This window comes from Mustela erminea, chromosome 7, assembly GCF_009829155.1.
Source record: "Mustela erminea isolate mMusErm1 chromosome 7, mMusErm1.Pri, whole genome shotgun sequence".
Classification (NCBI taxonomy): domain Eukaryota; kingdom Metazoa; phylum Chordata; class Mammalia; order Carnivora; family Mustelidae; genus Mustela; species Mustela erminea.
This window is the reverse complement of record NC_045620.1, coordinates 110647528-110667959: the sequence shown is the minus strand read 5'-3', so window position 1 is coordinate 110667959 and position 20432 is coordinate 110647528. Positions and strand designations below refer to the sequence as shown.

Genomic DNA, 20432 nt, shown 5'->3' with positions numbered 1-20432 from the left:
TTAAGCATCTGCCTTGATCCTGGGGTCCTGGGATCAAGTCCTGCCATCAGGCTCCCTGCTTGGTGGGAAGCCTGCTTTTCCCTCTCCCACTCCACCTGCTTGTATTCCCTCTCTCTGTGTCAAATAAATAAAATTAAAACAAACAAAACAGAACAAAAAAAGAGTCACAAACCAAGAAAAGACTAAAAAGACTAATGCAGATTGGGGACCAGAAAAGTCCAATGGTCAAAGAGTTAATTATAAAGACCGAAATAAATAAAAGAATACTGATAACATCAAATGCAGATGATGAATAAAGCAAGACTTTAAAATGAGGCTAAAATATTATAAATTTTAAAATAAGAAATAGGATTTCTTTACCTTTGTGAAAGTCTCCTCTGTGACACACAATGGGACATTATAATAATGCAACACACATGACGGTGGTTGGATTATATTCTTAGATGCTTGACCAGCACTTGTAAAGCGATTATTTTTGCTCATTGCAAAATCTTTGTAGCTACTTGTACCATCCTCCAGCTCAAATATTTGACTGGGAACAACTGAATGTTGTTTAGACACACTAAGGATTGGGAAGGAAAAAGGTACAGAACATACCTTGTTAGACAAAAAGCAACAAGTAGGCAGTGTCAAAATATTAGTATCTAAGCCTGCATCAATTCTGACAAATAAGACAAAAGTAGATATTTAAATATGATTTATTTAATATTTTAAACATTTACTTGAATGTTTAAGTTATGATCCATCACTCATAGTTTAGGTATATTCTCAAATTGGGAAACTTTACATAAAACTTGCCCATTTTTAACATGCTGTTTTATCATAACATTAAAAACTAGGTATAGGTGGGCAAAACCTGAATTATATGACCCTAACATATTTTGTCTAAAATGGTAACATTATAGGTGCTAGTTTCAAATGTGCTTTCAATTACATTAAAATATTCTGAAACTGAAATTAATATCTAACAAAAATGATTTTTAATCTTTTTAAATTTACCACTTAAGATAATTACCAAACATTAAGTCTTTTCCCAAATAATTTGACATTGTTAAGATGTGTGACAGCTCTTTCTACAGCATACTCATCACCCATTTCTACCAGTGCTGTACCAGGAATGGTCTTCATAAATTTTACCTGTAAATACAAAAATCCCAAAAAGGTGACTATTTATTTCCCTTCTACAGTAACAGAATTTCTTAGAGTATACAGAAGATCACCTGGAATCTTTCTTTACTCCACTGTGCTATTAGACCCTTGTAATTCAACAAAGTTAAAAAGGAAGACTATAATTCCATTGTGTAGCACAATGAAGAAGAGCACAGGTTTACCCTGGCTCTGCTATTTATTGTGTGATTTGGGGCAACTTTCTTCTCTGAGCCACAGGCTTCCCTATAAAACAGAGATAATGATAGTATCTGGTAGGGCTCATCAATATTTATTCATTCAACAAGTATTTATTAGGTGCCTAAAATGTTTTGATAAACATTGTGCTGGGTACTAGGGATTAATGGTGAACATAATAGACATGGTCTTCTTGAAACTTATATCCTGGTAGGTAGGTCAAAAATTTTAAAGTAAGTAATAATTCCCAACTACTCAGAATGCTGTTAAAACAAAAAACAGGATGCTATAAGAAATAATGCATGATGGCCTTGAGACAGCACTGCCAGCAGGAAGGCTTATACAAGGTAGGGGCAGTTTCAAAAACAGGCATACTTCACAATATTTCATGACATCTTGGGCCGAGGCCATACTTATCCTCTTATACCATTCTAATTTTAGTAGATAACACGATCATAATAAGGGTTAAATGGGTAAAGTATGATAATTCAGCTAGTACCTACTTTTTAGAAACGCCTTAAATAGCTATTCTGTACCACTAACATTCAGAACACCTTGAACATACTTATTTGTTAGCCTTAAAAGAAAACTACAAATGTATTTACATAACACATGCCACATAGCATTTATATCCACCCTTGCAACTACCAATTTTAATGGGCTCTCCCAATGTTTTTATACCATACCTGCACTTGAACAAAACTTGGTGGTAGCACGACTTTTCAGTTTTACTTGAAATCAGAGCCCAAAATGGGGATCGATCCCAGGACTCTGGGATCATGACCCAAGCCAAAGGCAGAGGCTTTAACCCACTGAGCCACCCAGGCGCCCCTATACGGGTCTTTTAAAGGATTACCATAGCTTAAGTTTCATGTATCATAACTGTTTAAAATACAAAAAAAATTTTGACATGTGAGACTGTAATTGTTCAAGTTTATTAAACAAAGTGATTTAGGTTTCTAAATCTAGAGACAACTAGTTCATAACAGAAAAGACAAAGATATCCTAAAGATGTTGATTAAACTGATTCTGATTGTCTACAAATGTGAAAAGCATGAACAGAAAAGTAACATTACGTGGTAAGATTAGAATACATATTAAAGCCCATTTAGTTAACAAACATGCAGTCTCTAAACCTTAACTAACACCTAGGTGTCTAAGATAATCTGTGTGAAAAAATCTAAACTACTTCTCCCAATGTTGCTAAATCTGTTCATGTATTCCTGGCAAGTTATGTAAGAAGAAATACCCCATATGTTATCCCTACACCAAATGTGGGATTTTCTTTTTCTTTTCTAAATGTGGTCAAATGGTTTTGTTGAGGAAATTCTTGTTTCAGAGAGTTTCTGAGTTGCTTTCTCAGTTCAAGGAGCCTTTATTTTGGAATTAATGAACCAAGAACTCATAGACCAACTTTTCAAGCCATGCTCCTGCTCCCACACATTTATGACTCACATGCTTGTACCTTTTTATTATTGTGAAAAGAACACTAAAATCACTTTAAACAATAGAGAAAAATAACATTATCTCAGTACTGAAACTCACTGGCAAGTGTATCAAAGAAGTGGTAACTTAAGATAAACCAATCACTTCCCCAGTTAAATTTTCCATGATTCTAGAAAATAGTTTATCTACTTTATGATAGGAACTATTTTAAATATTTACGAGATATCAATGAACAAAACATTATAGATCTTGGGAAATGGTTGTCTAATAAAAATAAGGTCGTAGCTTTAAAGATCTTTAAAATATGTAAAATTTAAATGTTTTGCTGCTTTTTGAGTATAAGCCTCCAGATATAGTTTTGGATACAGTCTTTCAAAGGGGGTCAGTTTCAAATACTGATATAGCTAAAAGCACACTCTACCTCAGAAGATACTAGAACTCTAGCATTTGGGAGGCAAGTATTAAAATCTAGAACTCTCCTAAAATTCAGGACTTGTGGCCAAGCTCCATTTGCTCTTTCAAATTCTATAGTTCAAATGTTAAGTGTTAGAAACACTTGGCAATGATAAAAAAAAAAAAAAATACAGGCTAGTAACTGACTAAACTATTGTTTTGGACTTCCATTTACATTAGCTATTTTTTAAAGTATTTTAGTACCAATAACCTACACTGATCACTTACCAACAAAAAACAATTTCTGAAGTTCCTACATAATAAAGTTTTAGCTTATGTGGGTTACTACTGAAAGAACTTTTATGTTCCTAATACGAGAAGACATATGTATTTGCTGTCTTTTCAAACTTTCCGACTAGGATACCTAGTAAAAGAAATTAATATAAAATGAAACTTACCTTTTCAATATTTCCGTATAAGCAGAATAGGTTGAACACTCTTGAACAATTCATTTTTAGCTGATGTAATCCACTAACCATTACAACTGACCCAGAGGGGTTTCCTCCATGCATGTAAGAGGAAGAAGCCTGTGGTAACGGATATGCAACAAGCTCAGGCGTATCTCGAGAGCCCATTCTGTAACGACTTGGTAAAGGCAACAATGGACCATGGGATCCTATAAAAATGATAAATAAAACAAAACACAACTTAGCAGATACATTTCACCACTAAAAGTAAACTCTTAGTATTAGCTAGTTTGATATATGTCCAAGGAAAACTCAAATGTATTAATATCCAAATATAACCTGTGGGGATTAATAAAATCTGTTTCTGTGTACCAGACTCAAGATACACTGACCTGCACACCTCTGCATATACATCAGGCTTAAAGTTTATATTTTTAAAAATACTGTTTAACAAAAAAGTATGTAAGATCAAGCCACAGATAGCAGGGATGGGGAGAATCAGTATAAAACTTTGGGCCACTGTGTATAAATTATATCTCAAATTAAAAAAAACAAAAACAAAAAGCCTTCTGCCAACATCTTTTGGAGGATAATACAATAAAATATACAGTGAAATCTCAGAAACTATCTCTATACAGACATTTTAAAAAAGAACACCTCTTTAGTTTCACTGAAAAGCTATCTCCTTGAATATGTTTTACTTTAACATGCTTTCCAGTATTTTATTACCCTAATTCTAATTTAGGAAACAAAACCCCTAATTTCATTAATATCTTATCAACTCAAAGGTATCATTTATTCAGCACCCTGCATTATCTGAAACAACATCAAGAACCCAGAATAATGCCTGAACAGCTGAAACTGTTGTCACAAAACACACACAAATCTATGTCTCATACTGAGAATCCTTATTAAGAACTAACTTTCTAATTTTAGAGTAGTTCTAAACAACTTTGATTTATCCAGTTTTCCCATCTGTAACAGATTGGAAGTAACAAGAAAAATAAAGCTAAAAAGTCAATGGAACAGACACGAATGGGGGAGTCTGGAGAAACTGATACTAAAAGCAGGCATAGGGCACATTCACAACATCAAGAAGAGAAAGTCCTAAAAAATGAGAAGCAACTGAGACACCAACTCATAAACTGGTGTTTGCCGGAGGAGAGAAAAGAGGGGGTGAAACAGGAAAAGAGGATCAAGTATCAACTCTCAGTACAAAAAAATGAGCCTCCGGGATGAAAAGTACTGCAGAGGGAAGATGGTCAGTAATACTGTAGTAACGCTGTATGGTACCATATTATCATGGTGAGCACCGCACACAGAACAAAATCATCAATCTCTCTGTTGTACACTCAACTAATGTCACAGTTTATGTCAACTATACTTCGACTTAAAAGCAGCAACTAAAATGGATGCATAGCTCAGAAATATAAACCCACACGTTAGATACTCCTGAGTTAGTGATTACAGAAGCATACTCTTGTAACATGGAAAGGTCCTCCTGGTGTTCAAGAAACCAATCCAAAGACCCAAGTCTTTTCTTCATTTCTCAAGAAGAATATGTAATGCTACTGACCCTCATTTTTATGTAAAACTAAAGGACACCTGTTATCCACTAAGTTACCAAGAACTACATTTTGGTATTCATAGCATGCTATTAGAGCTTATGTGGACTCCAGTGCAGTATTTAGTATTCTTAATACAGCTGTCATTCATAACAACACAGCAATACTACCAGTGAGCATACACATGGTGTGAGTTCCTACGATTTCATGGAGGAAGAAACACTTCATTAACGCATCATCAGTGTTGCCTTAAACCTTCAACTGCCCTTCTTGCTGATGATTAGTAGTTTATCAAAACAATAGCTCTAGCTCATGGTGAGTTGTTAGTAGCAACCCATGTTTTGAACTCTAATTTAAACTTTATACATACGTTGGGGTCAAATATCAATCACTCTTATCCCTACTGCAGGAAGTACATATCCATGCTACACCATCCCTTTGCTACCACCGTTTTAAAGACACTTCACTACTGGGGCGCCTGGTGGCTCAGTGGGTTAAAGCCTCTGCCTTCAGCTCAGGTCATGATCCCAGGGTCCTGGGATTGAAACCCTCGTCGGGCTCTCTGCTCAGTAGTTGTGATCTTTCTCTGCCAAATAAATAAAATCTTAAGAAAAAAAATACACTTCACTATTATCACTAAATTTTCTTTTTCATAGAAAGTAGAAAGATGTGTCGTGGATGGGCAATGGAAACTTCCATTCTGCTTAAGTTGATCAATGTCCAAAAATGTTGAAATCCACTACCACAGGTAACAAATGAATTCAGTGCTAGAGAATGTAACTGATGTTTGTAATTATGACCTCAGCCCTCGGGATTAAATTATGTTATCTAGGGACACCTGGGTGGCTCAGTTGGTTAAGCGGCTGCCTTCGGCTCAGGTCATGATCCCAGCGTCCTGGGATCGAGTCCCACATCGGGCTCCTTGCTCCGCAGGGAGCCTGCTTCTCCCTCTGCCTCTAGCCTGCCACTCTGTCTGCCTGTGCTTGCGCTCTGTATCTCTCTCTATATATATAACAAATAAATAAAAATCTTAAAAAAAAAAAAAAAAAAAATTATGTTATCTATACTATTTAAATTGTTGCCTATATTGTTTAAGAAGAGAAAGTAGAAATCTTTCTAAATGTTTCCATACATAAAAAATTCATACAAAATGTTTTGATGCTTAAAAAGCTAATACTTCAGGTATTTAAAAAATTCGATTATGTGGAAAATGCTACATAAATGCATTATCATCTGAAAGGCATTTCTCATCCTTATACTTTAAAATCTCTGGTCCAGGAGCCATATCCAAAGATGCTAGCAATTAATATACAAAATTTTCTTAGACCCACAGAAAACAAATCTGTATAAAAGTGGTAAAAATAATACTTTTCAAGTATGAGGACATCTACCAGTTCACCTCATAGGATAGTGCTTCCCAAAGTAAAAGATTTAAAGAATTCTGAGAGCACAGATTTATACTACTATAATCAACCAATGAGTAAATTTAATCTAATTAAGTTATTAAACCTTTTCTATTCCCTCACTCTCACATTCCATCATAAAGGAAAAGCCAGGGGCGCCTGGGTGGCTCAGTGGGTTAGGCCTCTGCCTTCGGCTCGGGTCATGATCTCGGGGTCCTGGGATAGAGACCCGCATGGGGCTCTCTGCTCAGCGGGGAGCCAGCTTCCCTGCTCTCTGCCTGCCTCTCCGCCTGCTTGTGATCTCTGTCAAATAAATAAATAAAATCGTTTAAAAAAATAAATAAAGGAAAAGCCACCTATGATATGACACCGAAATGCAAGAACACCTATTTTGCTGAACTGCTGATCTGAAGGGATACAGATATGATCTGCAGTTTTTAAACAGGCTTAATATATCACTAGCACCTACTCCCATCTTGCTTTTCCACCAATTTCCTCACCTTACTTCTCTTTCTCTACCTCTCTGTATTCATCTCTCACTCTTCCTATACTCTGTTCTGCTTACTCCCCTAGGAAAGTAAAACAAGTTATCCTCGGAGAGTTAACATTTCAATGAATATAGCTCAGAATGGCTGTCCCTACACAACCCCACAACCAGTCCTCCTCAGCAGGACCCTATTTAACTGCCAATGCAAAGAATTCTGCACCTCTCTTTAGTAAGCTTACATTTTAAAATTTATACACACACACACAAACACACACACACACAATTAGGGTATGAAACTGACAAAGATTTCACAATAGGCTTTTTAAAAATATGGTTCTTCTACACATGCATATAATATACTTTTATTTATACCAATTTTCAGTAAGATGTATTTTATGAAGGCAAACCTGAAAACCCAGAATGGGAAAATAGTCTGTGTGTGTCAACAATACCACAGTAGGGTTCTTTGTCCTTCATTTATTCTTTCACAGACTTTTCTAGACCCCTTGGCAAAATATTTAAACAATTTTTAGCCTTCCGCCGACTGCCACGACACATATACTCCACAACTACACTACAAACTTGTGATAAGCAATTCTTTGTAACCTCCCACTATGGAAAGCACAGTCAGCTCCTAATAAGTGTTTCTTTAGTACAGATGCAAAACTATCTACATGACCAGATTTAATATTTATGGTGTTAAAGAAACAGCTAAGAAAAATGATCAAGGAACTCATTGAAACCACTGGAGGAAGATTTTCATTATATACCACACTTACTATTTTGACAACAAAGAGATTGTTTCAATCACTTCTTCCAGACAGACTACCATAGCAACCTTAACACACACACACATATGCACACACACACACACACACACACATACACACAAACACAGAGGTAATAAATCCCAGAGTTCAAAAAAAGACACTAAGGAATAAGCTAAAATTCATGGCTAAGAACAGTCATCAAACACATAGGCAATCTGAAAACATTACGGACAATAGGCAACACCGGGAGATTTTAGAAGATAAATCCCAAGAGTACAATATAGCAATTTCTATCTTCTACAGCTTCTAAAAGCATTGTACTTCAGCCTTAAACCACAGAATAGGTGGGGTCAAAAACAACTACTAAAAACTAAAGATCTAAAAACACAGAACTTATAACCAGTTACAAGTCTTATCAATAACAATTCTCAACATCTACCCCTACCTACAAGAACAATAGTCTGATGCCTAACTTTTTCCTGGGCAAGAATATTATTTAACCTTACCAACACAGCTAACATTAAAACTGAGAAGTTTTAAAAGAGGAATTAAGTACAAACAAATTTAGCCAAAGCCAAAATACCAACTGTAGAACTAAAGAATTAGGCTCTAACCAGTAATGTGTTTCTTTCTGACAAATGCCCCATTCTTTCTGCCTTTATTACTCAAAGTTCCTCTTTGTTCCTAATTGCTAGAATGGAAGAAAATATACTTACTGAGCAATAATATTTCCTTTTGGTCCTCTAACAGACCAGTGCCCATTACTAATCAAAACCAAACCAAACCAAAATGGTAAAAAATCTTTCAACCCCCAACCAACAGCTCTCATTTATCTCAAGGATTAGATGATAAATTAATATCCTAAGAAAACAAAGGATTCTGGACAACTGTTTGGGAGTACATTATAAGGGACTGATCCCCTATAAACCAAGTCAGGTGAGCAGGAAAAATAGAGACAAGAAATGTGCCATTCTTCATCAGAAATGCAAAAATTCTAATAGTTTGTCTATACTACCTTCCTTCTGCCTTGACAAACTTACCATAGCCATCATGTCTAAACGAAGAAGGGTGTTCTCCCAAAATGGCTTGTCTCTGGCGACCCTTTCCTCTATCTGACACAAAAGTAGAAACATGGTTTTAACAATTTTGACCCAAGTACTTAACAGAGTACTCACATGGGAAACACCCATTCAAAACATCCATTACAATTCATGAAAGAAATAGGATTCCTGGTTAACTTTAAACATCCATTCATATCCAATTTAAATACAAACACCAAGAGTTTAAGGAAGTAATTCTATCTAACAAATTCCACTTAGCTTGAAAATATCTTTTTGGCAAATGCCAAATACAATCACACTTTCAAATTTAAGGAAAGAATGGATACTTTTCAGGAAGTGAACATACACAATGCTAGAGTTTGACACTGTACAGAAGTTTTTACCAATACATGTCTTTAAAACAAGCTTTAAGTGCAGTACTTTTGAAAGACAGTACCTGAATCATACTATTAGCTTCAACAGCAACACATTTTCAAAGTGGGCTTCTTTCAAGAAGTTCAGCATAAGCCAACAACAACCTGTATTACATGGTTTCACAATCAGTAAACACAGAGTATTTTGTATGTATATACACATATTTACAAACACCTACTGACTTGAGAGCTGGAAATGTGCACATCACTGGCCCATTTTATATCACGGATTGGTCATTGTCTATAGACCTTAACACCAGGCGGGACTATGAGCACCCCCCCAAAGTTTAAATATGCCAAGATAAAGCTAACCAAGGGGGCTACATTATTGGATGAGAGTACTACAATACTCCTAAAAAATAATTTTTATGCTAGCTATGTTTTCAGGAAAGGCATGCCAATTTTCCTAAAATTAATTTGAAACATCCAAAAAAAAAAAATTACTTGTAAGTTTCTAAAATAGCACTTCCTATGTTGGTTGATAAATTTTAGAAATTACTGTACAATACTTATAAAGTTTGCTGATCAAATTATAATACCAAATGAGATTTTTTTAAAAGTATATCTTATGAATCTGGTCATTCTAATCTTTGAAAATTCACAGAGAGGCTTTCTATAAATCCTTAGTCACCTAAACAAATGAGATTTATGGGAGATGAGAAATAATTTTCACTTCAGCCCAGAGAAGTACCATTTTAAGTACCTATTCCAAGTTAGCACAGCATTAAAAGGGACCTAAGAGGTCATCTAATTCACCTTTTAGTCACTGTATAAATTCTCTTTACACCATCCCTATCAATTGGAACCATCTAGCCCTCTGTTTACCCAATACCAATAACAATGTACTTATTACCTTCATTACCTTCCTTTACATTTTCAGTTGGTCCTAAATAATGAGATAATTTTTGTATTGTATATAAATTGGTCCTCTACCCATTTTCTATCCCGTTTGGGACTCACAGACTTAGTCTCTCTCCAAAAACCCTCTCAAATGCTTCCAAGTTATTGAGATCCTCCCTCCATTTCCCCAAAGTCATTTCTTCTCCAGTCATTCACAGTTCCTTCTTTCCATTACATGGATTCTAGCATCATCATTTAAGTCCCACTCCTCCTGAATTAATCCAGTCTGCTAATCCCTTCTGTTAATATTCCTCTACTTAAGCATGCCACCAAACACTACATGCAATTCCTTATCTAACTAAGGAATCTTAAACCAAAAACACCATAATGTCTTCATGGCTCAGTTTTACTGATACAGTTAACAGTGTGCTATATAAAGGAAAGAGCACTAGACTAGGAATCAGAAGATTCCAATTTAACCACTAATTTGCTGTATAATCACAGAAACTGACACTTCATTCATAAAATGAAGGAGTTAGAGTGGATGGTCTCCCAAGGTATCTTTCAGCCAAACATTCTCATTATCTGAAGCATTCGCTACCTAATATAAGGTCACATGAAACAAAAAGTGTGCGAAAGAGTCAAATGCTGATTACATCAGTCTATATAAACAGTGGTTTATGACTTTTCATGAATTCATCTGAAATCTGATGGAAGCTATATACCTTCTCCCCCAAAAATGCACATATACACAAGTTTTGTTTAACATTTCTGGAATGATTCTCTGGAGTCCAGACTAAGAACTTTTTATACTAAGTGTAATTTGGGCTGAAAAGGACTTTTAAAAATGAGGTTGTATTTATTACAGAGTTCCTTTTGGTAGAAAAATTTACAATTCAGTATCAACTTGAGTGGAAGATAAAGTCACTACAAAAACAAGAACAGAAACTGCTAGACTTAGAAAGCAAGAATATTTTCCCCTTGAAAACTAACTGAACTTCTGTTTTACTTCTTTATATTTCACTATTTAAATATCTACCTCATACGTTTCTAACCTTTTCTGATTATAATTCCTTGTATGAAAAACTAATCTAAGCTGGCTCTGTTTAAACTTTAGACCGTCTTAAAAAAAAAAAAAGATGTAAACACTATTACAGTAAGAAGCACATCTACAAATGTTTTAAAAGACATTAAGAGAAATGTAACCAAAACTGTTTTGAGTTAAAAAATATATATATTCAATAACAGACTGTAATTTCACAGAAGTGAGAGATTTCTCATCAACCACTTGTTCTGTTGTTTGAGTACTAAGGTTTTGTTTTCCAATACTGTGCTCAACTGTACCAAGCCTATGCCAAGCAGATTTGTAAGTAGGGAAAAATGTGGGGTCCAGCCAAAGCTGCATCACAATACAAACCTGTCTGCAACCCCATGCATAAGGCAAGATGGTTTCCTAAGAATTGAGAATTAAAGGGGCCAATCATCCGAAGTTCTAAATATTGCAACATGCAAAGGATCATATTGTCTTTTGTGATGTTTTCTTTTGCTAAGTATACATGCACTAAGGAGTCCCTACTGCCCAAGATATTCTGGGTGCCATAAAAGTTTTTCCTACTTTATGGACTTTTATAGATACGCTCATCTTGGTGAGTTTTTTCAACATGTGGTTCAAACACTGATATTGTAGTTGAGGTGTAGCCAATACTGCAGCCCCCTTGTTTTTACAAGATCCACATTTTAACTTGTATATTCCAGAATTGCCACACAGTTAGTTGAACAATTTTACCAGTCAAACCTATGCTCATGAAATTTTGTAAGTTATAGGTGGAAATGCATTTCAAGTGAAATGCTCTTATTTTAAGATTTATCAAGTTTAAATATAGTCTACCTTGAACAGACATGTTACTTTCACCTACATTTGAAATGTCAAAATTTCTAGTTACACAAGTTAACATGAATGATAACCTTAAATTGTTACAAAAAGTGACAACTTATAAACAGCCACTTTACAAAAAAAAAAAAAAATCAAACCACACAGAAACCATCTTTTACATATAATGCAACTTTTCATCAGTATGTTAATGTGCTCAATGTCCACAGTTAAGGGAAAAAAAACCCAAAGGAGTAAATCGGAGTGCAGCAAATGTGCACCTTTCTAAACCTTTTATCTTTAATATCTGTGTGGATTGGTTGAGCATTAGCAATTCTCAAGACCTATAGATAAACTGGCCCTGGTTACCTGCCAATTAACAATTTGAATCTGAGCTGAAAACAGTTACATTAATGGGCATTAAGATTTACAACATTGTAAATAAAGTCTAGTACCCGTTAGTGAAAAGTCTTAAATTCTACAACTGGAACCTTAAGGGAAATCAGACCAGTATACACATACAACTTGAATAAATGGGCACAGTCTATCATGGTGTTCATCCCATGCAAGTCTGAAGTACTGTTAAGTGTCCTCCTTTAAAAACTTGGGGTGATGGTGCATGCAGTATGCAGTCAAGGTGAATTGCAAGTCTGAGTTTTTCAGAGGGCTTTTTGCTGATGCCGATGTTGTGCATGATGAAGTGTAGAGTCAGCCTGTTGGAGTCCTCTATCCTTCTTAATGCCTCGTCCAGCTTGGGGGAAAAGTCCTTTCCATAGAGAAGCAGTGTGCAAGTTTGCAGTTTGTAAGGAATATTCTGAATCAGTTTCCTCTCCTCCAAAGAGAGAGAGCTGCTTGGAGAAATGCAAGTCCTTGAACTGCGGGCGTGCCTGTATGTATGGGCTCCTTGTTGAACTAAATATAAATAACTCAGCACATACCAGTAGGGGGCACTAATTTCAAGGTTATTTTCCAGCATTACATGGCCTTTCGCAACAAAAGCATTCACCAACAAGATTTTCATTTAAATGCACTAGCTCCCCTCAGGAAAAAGGAATCTAACTGCATGTAAAAATCTGTCAGCAGATGTAAGTACATTCTAAAATGCATAAAATACTTACCTCGCCTTCCCAAATATGGTTTAGTGTAGTCCCAACTGTCATTGTCATTCCTAATAACATTTAGACGAGTTGGCTGTTAAGATCAAAAAGAAAATAAGCTCAAACTGCATATCCAAAGCATAAATATTTCTTTGGCAAAGTGCTGAAAATATATTTACCCTTGCATATTCGATTTTTAGTGTGCAACATCCAGCATAAATATCTGCTCCATTGAGTGCTGCTTTAGCTTTCTGGGCACAAAGGACTGATTCAAACATAAGCTCTATTAAGGAAATTTGGTTTAAAGTGTCCAATATTTAATCATTATTCACTGCCTAAGAAAAGGACCGAAAAATAATCAACTATAACTCTCACTTCCAGAAATGTTTTACCAATAAAATTTCTAGATGAATTTTAGGACAATTTATTTTTAAGATCCAGGGCACCAAAGAAAACATAGTAAACCAAACTATCTACATTAATCTTTCTAAATCATCAACAGAACTTTATAAACTGAAAAGAAGACGGGAAATGGAGCATGATCCAATTCCCTGGCAAAAGATGATAGTCTGTTATCTTGAAACAGGAAATATTTTACTCTTAAAGGAGGAAAAACATTACCAAAAAAAAAAAAAAAACTACATACAGCAAATATTTGATTTTTATATATTCTGAGAAGGCAGAGTTTTATAATCATTTAACTATCTTCATTTTATTGGTTTTAAAAAATTACTTCGGCCTATAGTTGTTTAAGAAAAAAAAATCAAACCACCAAAATGGTTAAAAAAAAGCAGGGAGCAAAAACACCTTGCTTGAGGCCAACACCATTAAGAGTCTGCTGTATACCCTCACCTTTCTCTATGCATACACATGTACACATAGGTGGGGGGGATAGTTATTTTTTTACATAGGATTATACAATACATACTTTGTATGTATTGCCTATATATTTGCAACTTGCTCTTTTTACTCAACAACAACAACAACAACAAAAAGTTCTTATATAAACTATGACCCATTTGAAAAATTCAACAAAAAAAGGTAAAAAGAGCTTTATATTACTGACTCTCTAAAGTTTTGGTACTTCCAAACTACCTATTTTAAGCAGAGAGTCAGAAAAGTCCATTTGGGATACATTTTTAAAAGGTACAAATGAGCACTCGGTGTTATACACAACTAATGAATCATTGGACAGTACAACAAAAACTAATGATGTACTGGCTAACTGAACACAAAAAATTTACTTTTTTAAAGGGTTTATTTATTTATCTGATATAGAGAAAGAGAGATCACAAGTAGGCAGAGAGGCAGGCAGAGAGAGGGGGAAGCAGGCTCCCCGCTGAGCAGAGAGCACGATGTGGGGCTTGATCCCAGGAACCTGAGACCATGACCTGAGCCGAAGGCAGAAGCTTAACCCACTGAGCCACTAAGGCACCCCACAACAAAAAATTTTAAAAAATAAAATTAAAAGGTACAAATGAACACATTATCAAAAAATGTTATTTTTTTCCCCTATTAAAAAGACAAAGAACACTAAGAGATGAAGTATGGGAATGCTTTTAGGTAGCAAGTTATTCTTATCTGTGGGTACAGCAGTTTCATTTTTTAAATCTAAAACAAGTAGGTTTTTGGTGAAGAACAGAGAAGAAATACCACTTGTCAAGATATGATTAAGCAGGAAAAAATAAGACCATATTACACAGCAATCTTCTACACCAATAAAAAAAATTTCTATGTAAAGGATATTCAACCATTGCTTGTATCCCATTTCTCTTGAATATAACAATACGTTGTACTTTTCCAACTGGGTTGCATACAGTATATAAAACATCCTATGAAGGAAAGAAAACAAGATTTTTTCACATTTTACATTTGGAAAAACAAGAAAATGATAACCTGCTTTCTTTAACTTAAAAAAAAACACCACACCCTCAAGATGTCATTTTTATCCATTACTCATTAAACTTTTAAAAACTGTTATACTTCTAAAGTTATTTCCTCACCCATACAGTATAACAAACATCGGAAAAGTTACAATGAAACATTTCAAAAGGACTGTTACCTTTATCTCCCTCCAAAATCCTTGATTCTTACTTTAACAGTTACCTAAAATAATGTCTGACAACACACAGTAAGTAAACCGAAATTATATTTAATTAATTTATGTTTTGTTTTCCAAAGTGACTCAGGAATACTTTAAAATCCCCTGAATTACAGAAATAAATATTTATTAAGAAGTAGTAACAGATAAACTTGGCATTTATTTTTCAAGGGACAATGACTATATAGAGAAAAGATTCCAGGATCACTTATACAATGTTAGATGTCAGCAAACAAGATCCCTGAATTAAGTAAGAGAGAACTTAACATCTACTTAAGAACAATTCTTCAACTACCAAGAATTTCTTGAGCACCTACAATTACACAGCGGCACCATTAGGTTCTAGGGATACAACCATAAACAAATCAGACTACTTGTACTAGATTAGGTACATTCTTTCTCCCTGAACACAAAATACTGTAATTAATACTAATTAATACTGCTTATTAATAAGTCTAGGGATATAATAGACTTATTAATATCTGTATTCTTATATCTATATATCTTGTATATATCTGTATCTTATGCTGTATGTCCCAATATCATAAGTCCTTACTAGAAGTCATACTAACTGAAGCTTCCCTTACTGTTATATTCTATTCATCACAAAAATAAAGTGTCCTTGTCACTGGCTTATTATGAAACAGCATGTGATTATGAAGTAAAAAACTTAACTGGTTCAGAACATGAATCCTTTGTAAAAATTCTGCTAATATCACTGTTTTAAAGGGTGAAACAGGAAATTTTAAGTAAATCAGACAAGTTTTTAATAAGTTATCTCAAAAGCACTTACAATAATATATACATCTTTGAGATTCTGTCCTTACCTAATAGATGGTCTTAACACATGTGCTGGTACAAGAGTGAGAGAAATTTCTTAGATTATTTCTAACAAGTCTGTCTAATTCCTTATCAGAAATAGTTAACACTGATGCTAAATAATATAAATTTTGAAAAGTGCTTATTTGTTACAACTGCACTTCTGACATTTTAACTTCAGTGTTCACCATTTCTTTGTTAAGCATGATATATTCATTTTAATAATTCTTTAAAAAGCACTATTTTCAAATATCTAGATGGCAGTGAAGAAAGCTACAGGTTAGTCACTCTAGAGGCAATTTTCAAAATCACTTTTAATTTAGTTTATTATACAAAATGCATACCACTGTAATTGGATAAAGAGGATTCTGAATTGATAGGAGAAGAACTTTGTTGCCTCCTGATGGATCATCAGTATTTCCTGGCCGAGTGATCCTTTTGCTTGTAGAATAGTTGAAAAAAGCCTGTTGACCAGCAATGTACACAGGTTCATCCGCAGCAAACGTCACACATTCTTTGGCACTATCTATGTTTTCAAATTCCACTAGAGCCTGCCGTTTAAATGGCATCATCATAACATAGCTGAAAAGGGAGATTGGGAAGGAATACCCAAATATAATAAATTCAGTTAACATTATTTTATCTCAATCAAGGAAAGCAGACTTTAAAAAAAATATGTCAAACTATACAGATTACTATTCTTCACTACATTAATCTAATGTTAGTCAATTCTTAAATCATCCAAATAAGCTGTTGTACATCAGGTAGATGATGCATAGTTGCAAGCTTATCCTCCTGTGACTGAGAGGTTTTCCATCTTTTGCCCTCCTCAAGCACAAGTCTCTGTTAGTTACTAATGACACCGCCCCCTTTACTCTTCAGGTCGCCACTCCCAAGCAATATTAGAAAATATCTAGATAGAGGGCGTCTGGGTGGCTCAGAGGGTTAAAGCCTCTGCCTTTGGCTCAGGTCATGATCCCAGAATCCTGAGATCAAGACCCACATTGGGCTCTTCTGCTCAGTGGGGACCCTGCTTCCTCCTCTCTCTCTCTCTCTACCTGCCTCTCTGCCTACTTGTGATCTGTATCTGTCAAATAAAGTCTTAAAAGAAAATATCTAGATATAGAAATCAATGGAAATAAAACTGAACAGAAGATCAGCATATGGGAACTCTAAAAACAGAAACTACTACCTCTATCGATTTTTCCAAATAAATAAGTGCCCACACTAATAACTAAGAACTGACTATACACTTTCATTTATCTTACTAAAAACAAGAGAATCAAAAGATACAGAGAAGCAACTCCAAACCAACCAATTTCATACAAATAATCTCCTCCAAAATATTTTTAAATATTAAAGAATCCATGAAAAATTATTCACTGGATTATGGTAATCATAGTTGCCTATGAGTAAGAGGGTGAAGTTAGTCACATTTCACTGTATACTCTTGGGGAAGAACATATTTTAAATAAACATATGAAATAATAAAGCAATGAAGGGAGGAAGGGAAGAAAGAAATCAAAGCATGTGGATCACACCAGGGGAAACAATAATCTCCCCTGTTCATAAGAACAAGCCCCTTAGAAATGTTTTAAAATAGAATCATCATGGCTTTATAACAGTAGAAGTCTGCAGAAAAATCATCACGCCAGGTACTCAGTGACAGCAATGCTTCTCAATAAGCATCCGGACCTACCGCTACACTTTAGAAAGTGGCAAATGGTTTATTAGTAAGAAACAGACCACTCTGTAACCTGGCAAATTATGTAATTTCTTATGAATTTCAGCTTTTGCATTTATAAAACTTGAAGGATTATTGTCAAGATTATGTTACTGCATACAAACTGCTTGCTTTGCCTCATTTTCATATCTTTAGAATCAAGAAAACAGATCTGATGTGTAACAGGCATTCAAAAATCAGTATTCGTTCGTCTATGAGGCTTGTTAGCTCTCCCACCCACATTGTTCAAAATTAAAGAAAATAACAATAGACCTTGAATTAAAGATTTACCAATTATGAATGCAAAATATAAATACCAGGAGAGAAAAGCATTCCTTTTAGAAATTTCTTGCTAACATTCTGATGTCTTGCATGAAAAACAGAAAACCCTGGAATTAGGACTATGCTAAAGAAATTAAGGAAGAACAAACATTCTCCTCTCAAATATATATGTTGGTTGAATAGCTAAATGGTATTACCAAGTAGATAAGTTAATAATGCCCTTTGATCCTTTGGCACATAGAAACTTATAAAGGTTCAAAAATAAATCATTATTGGCCTATTACGGACTTGGTCACAGTAAAACTGCCTCTGTAACTATAGTAAGTGAACTAGAAACACAGTTAAAAATTTAAAAGTGCGGCCTGGGTGGCTTAGTGGGTTGAGCCTCTGCCTTCGGCTCGGGTCGTGATCTTGGGGTCCTGGGATAGCCCCGCCGTCTGGCTCTCTGCTCAGCGGTGAGCCTGCTTCCCCCTCTCTCTGCCTGCCTCTCTGCCTACTTGTGATCTCTCTCTGTGTCAAATAAATAAATAAAATCTTTAAAAAAAAAAAAAGTTAAAAAGTGTCATTACATGAAGATAAAGGGGAAATTAGAATGTTTCAGACATTTCAGAATGCATCTAAACTGCCTGGCACATAATTTATAAGAAATGTTTAAAAGCACTAATATGAAGGAGACTGGAAGACCAAAGGAAAGAAAAAAAATAGACAACGGGACTAAGGGACATAGTAGGGTCAGTGCTTTCAACTTATAAATGAAAATACATTTACAAATTTTTAAATGAAAATTAGGTCCGGGGGCACCTGGGTGGCTCAGTGGGTTAAGCCTCTGCCTTTGACTTATGTCATGATCCCAGGATTCTGGGATAGAGCCTCACATCGGGCTCTCTGCTCAGCAGGGAGCCTGCTTCCCCCCTCTCTCTCTGCCTGCTGCTCTGCCTACTTGTGATCTCTCTCTGTCAAATAAATAAATAAAATCTTAAAAAAAAAAAAAAAAAGAAAGAAAGAAAAGAAAAGAAAATTAGGTCCCAAAAGTTTTGTTTTAAACCAGGGCGCCTGGGTGGCTCAGCTGGGTGTCAGCCTTCAGCTCCAGCTGTAGTCCCAGGCTCCCTGCTCCACCCTGCTTCTCCCCTCTCTTACCCCCCCTGCTTGTGTTCCCTCTCCTGCTGTGTCTCTGTCTGTCAAATGGATAAATAAAGTCTTAAAAAATAAATAAAATTTTAAACCAATACAGCTAATTATACCTAGCATCCTCTCCTTTGATGGGAGTGGGAAAGGTAAGAAGAGAGACTCAGTAAAGATTTTTAAACATTCTTTTGATCCTAATACATGGATACACTACAGAATAAAGACAAAAAATATATAGAATTTCATTAAATTGACACAACCAACATCATATTGTAATTGCTCCTAAACTTCTTTCCTACACATCTAGTTTTTAGGTATAAACTTACTACATGTTGAATTTAGCGACACATCTTTTTAATATGAGCAGTTTCTATGTAATTCATAATCCCACACACACCACTAAAGAAATAAACAGAAAAAGACTCTAATATGCAACATTCTGAAGGAAAACACTTATTCCTCATTGGAGGCTATTCAAGGTTCTTTCAGCTTTAAAAGCAGCCACCTCTTACTCAAGATCACTTCATACAGTTAAAACTCCTATGGCACATATTTATGCCAATCAAACTTCTAATTATATACCAATTTGTTCCAATTATTTCACTTTTCTATCCACAAATCCTGAGGGCAGAATTATGCACTATGCAAATTCACTGAATTATATTCACATATAAAACACTTTACCATGGACTAAATATCAAAAAGTATACAGCTAAAAGTAGACAGGCCACTCAAAAGTGATTCAAATAATTCAACTTCAACAAACAGTCCTATTTCTTTAATGCCCAACATTCAGGTCATGGTCATAGTTAACATCAAAGTATCAACACAGTTATTATTTCTCTAAAGTTTCCACCAGTATTTGCTCATCAGCTGGTTTTCTAATATTGCTTCAATATTTCTTCACTTTAAGGAAGTAACTTTAAAAGCCTAATATTTTTTTAAAAAAGGGGGGGGAGAATAAACCAGAAATAGCCATCTCTTTCTAACTTCATGAGACAATGCAATCCATAGGGCTAGCCTAGCACTAACATGCAAGGTCTAAATAAGGCTAAAGGTCTGCTTCAATAAATGAAGCTCCAAGACAAAAACTTAACTTCCAATATCCACTTCAAATGACTAACAAATGATAATCATCTTAATGACACTTTAAGAAATGGGCTTTCTTCTGCTGTGTAGATTGCCAATTCATACCTCCAAGAATAAACAATATGTAACTGTGGTTT

The 20432-nt window shown here is 35.0% G+C and overlaps 1 protein-coding gene across 2 annotated transcripts in view; it reads right to left on the bottom strand.

The window, feature by feature from the left end:
- Window positions 1-20432, bottom strand: part of HNRNPLL (heterogeneous nuclear ribonucleoprotein L like) — a 37989-nt gene that overhangs the window by 5718 nt on the left and 11839 nt on the right. The window contains exons 3-10 of one of the 2 annotated variants that reach the window (XM_032352934.1): window positions 16421-16658; window positions 14903-14988; window positions 13336-13432; window positions 13178-13250; window positions 8916-8987; window positions 3642-3859; window positions 1016-1137; window positions 361-562 (exon numbers count right to left, since the gene is read on the bottom strand). In XM_032352934.1, coding sequence (XP_032208825.1) covers window positions 361-562; window positions 1016-1137; window positions 3642-3859; window positions 8916-8987; window positions 13178-13250; window positions 13336-13432; window positions 14903-14988; window positions 16421-16658 — 1108 coding nt within the window. The remainder of the gene's footprint in view (window positions 1-360; window positions 563-1015; window positions 1138-3641; window positions 3860-8915; window positions 8988-13177; window positions 13251-13335; window positions 13433-14902; window positions 14989-16420; window positions 16659-20432) is intronic. The other variant, XM_032352935.1, reaches the window with a different exon arrangement.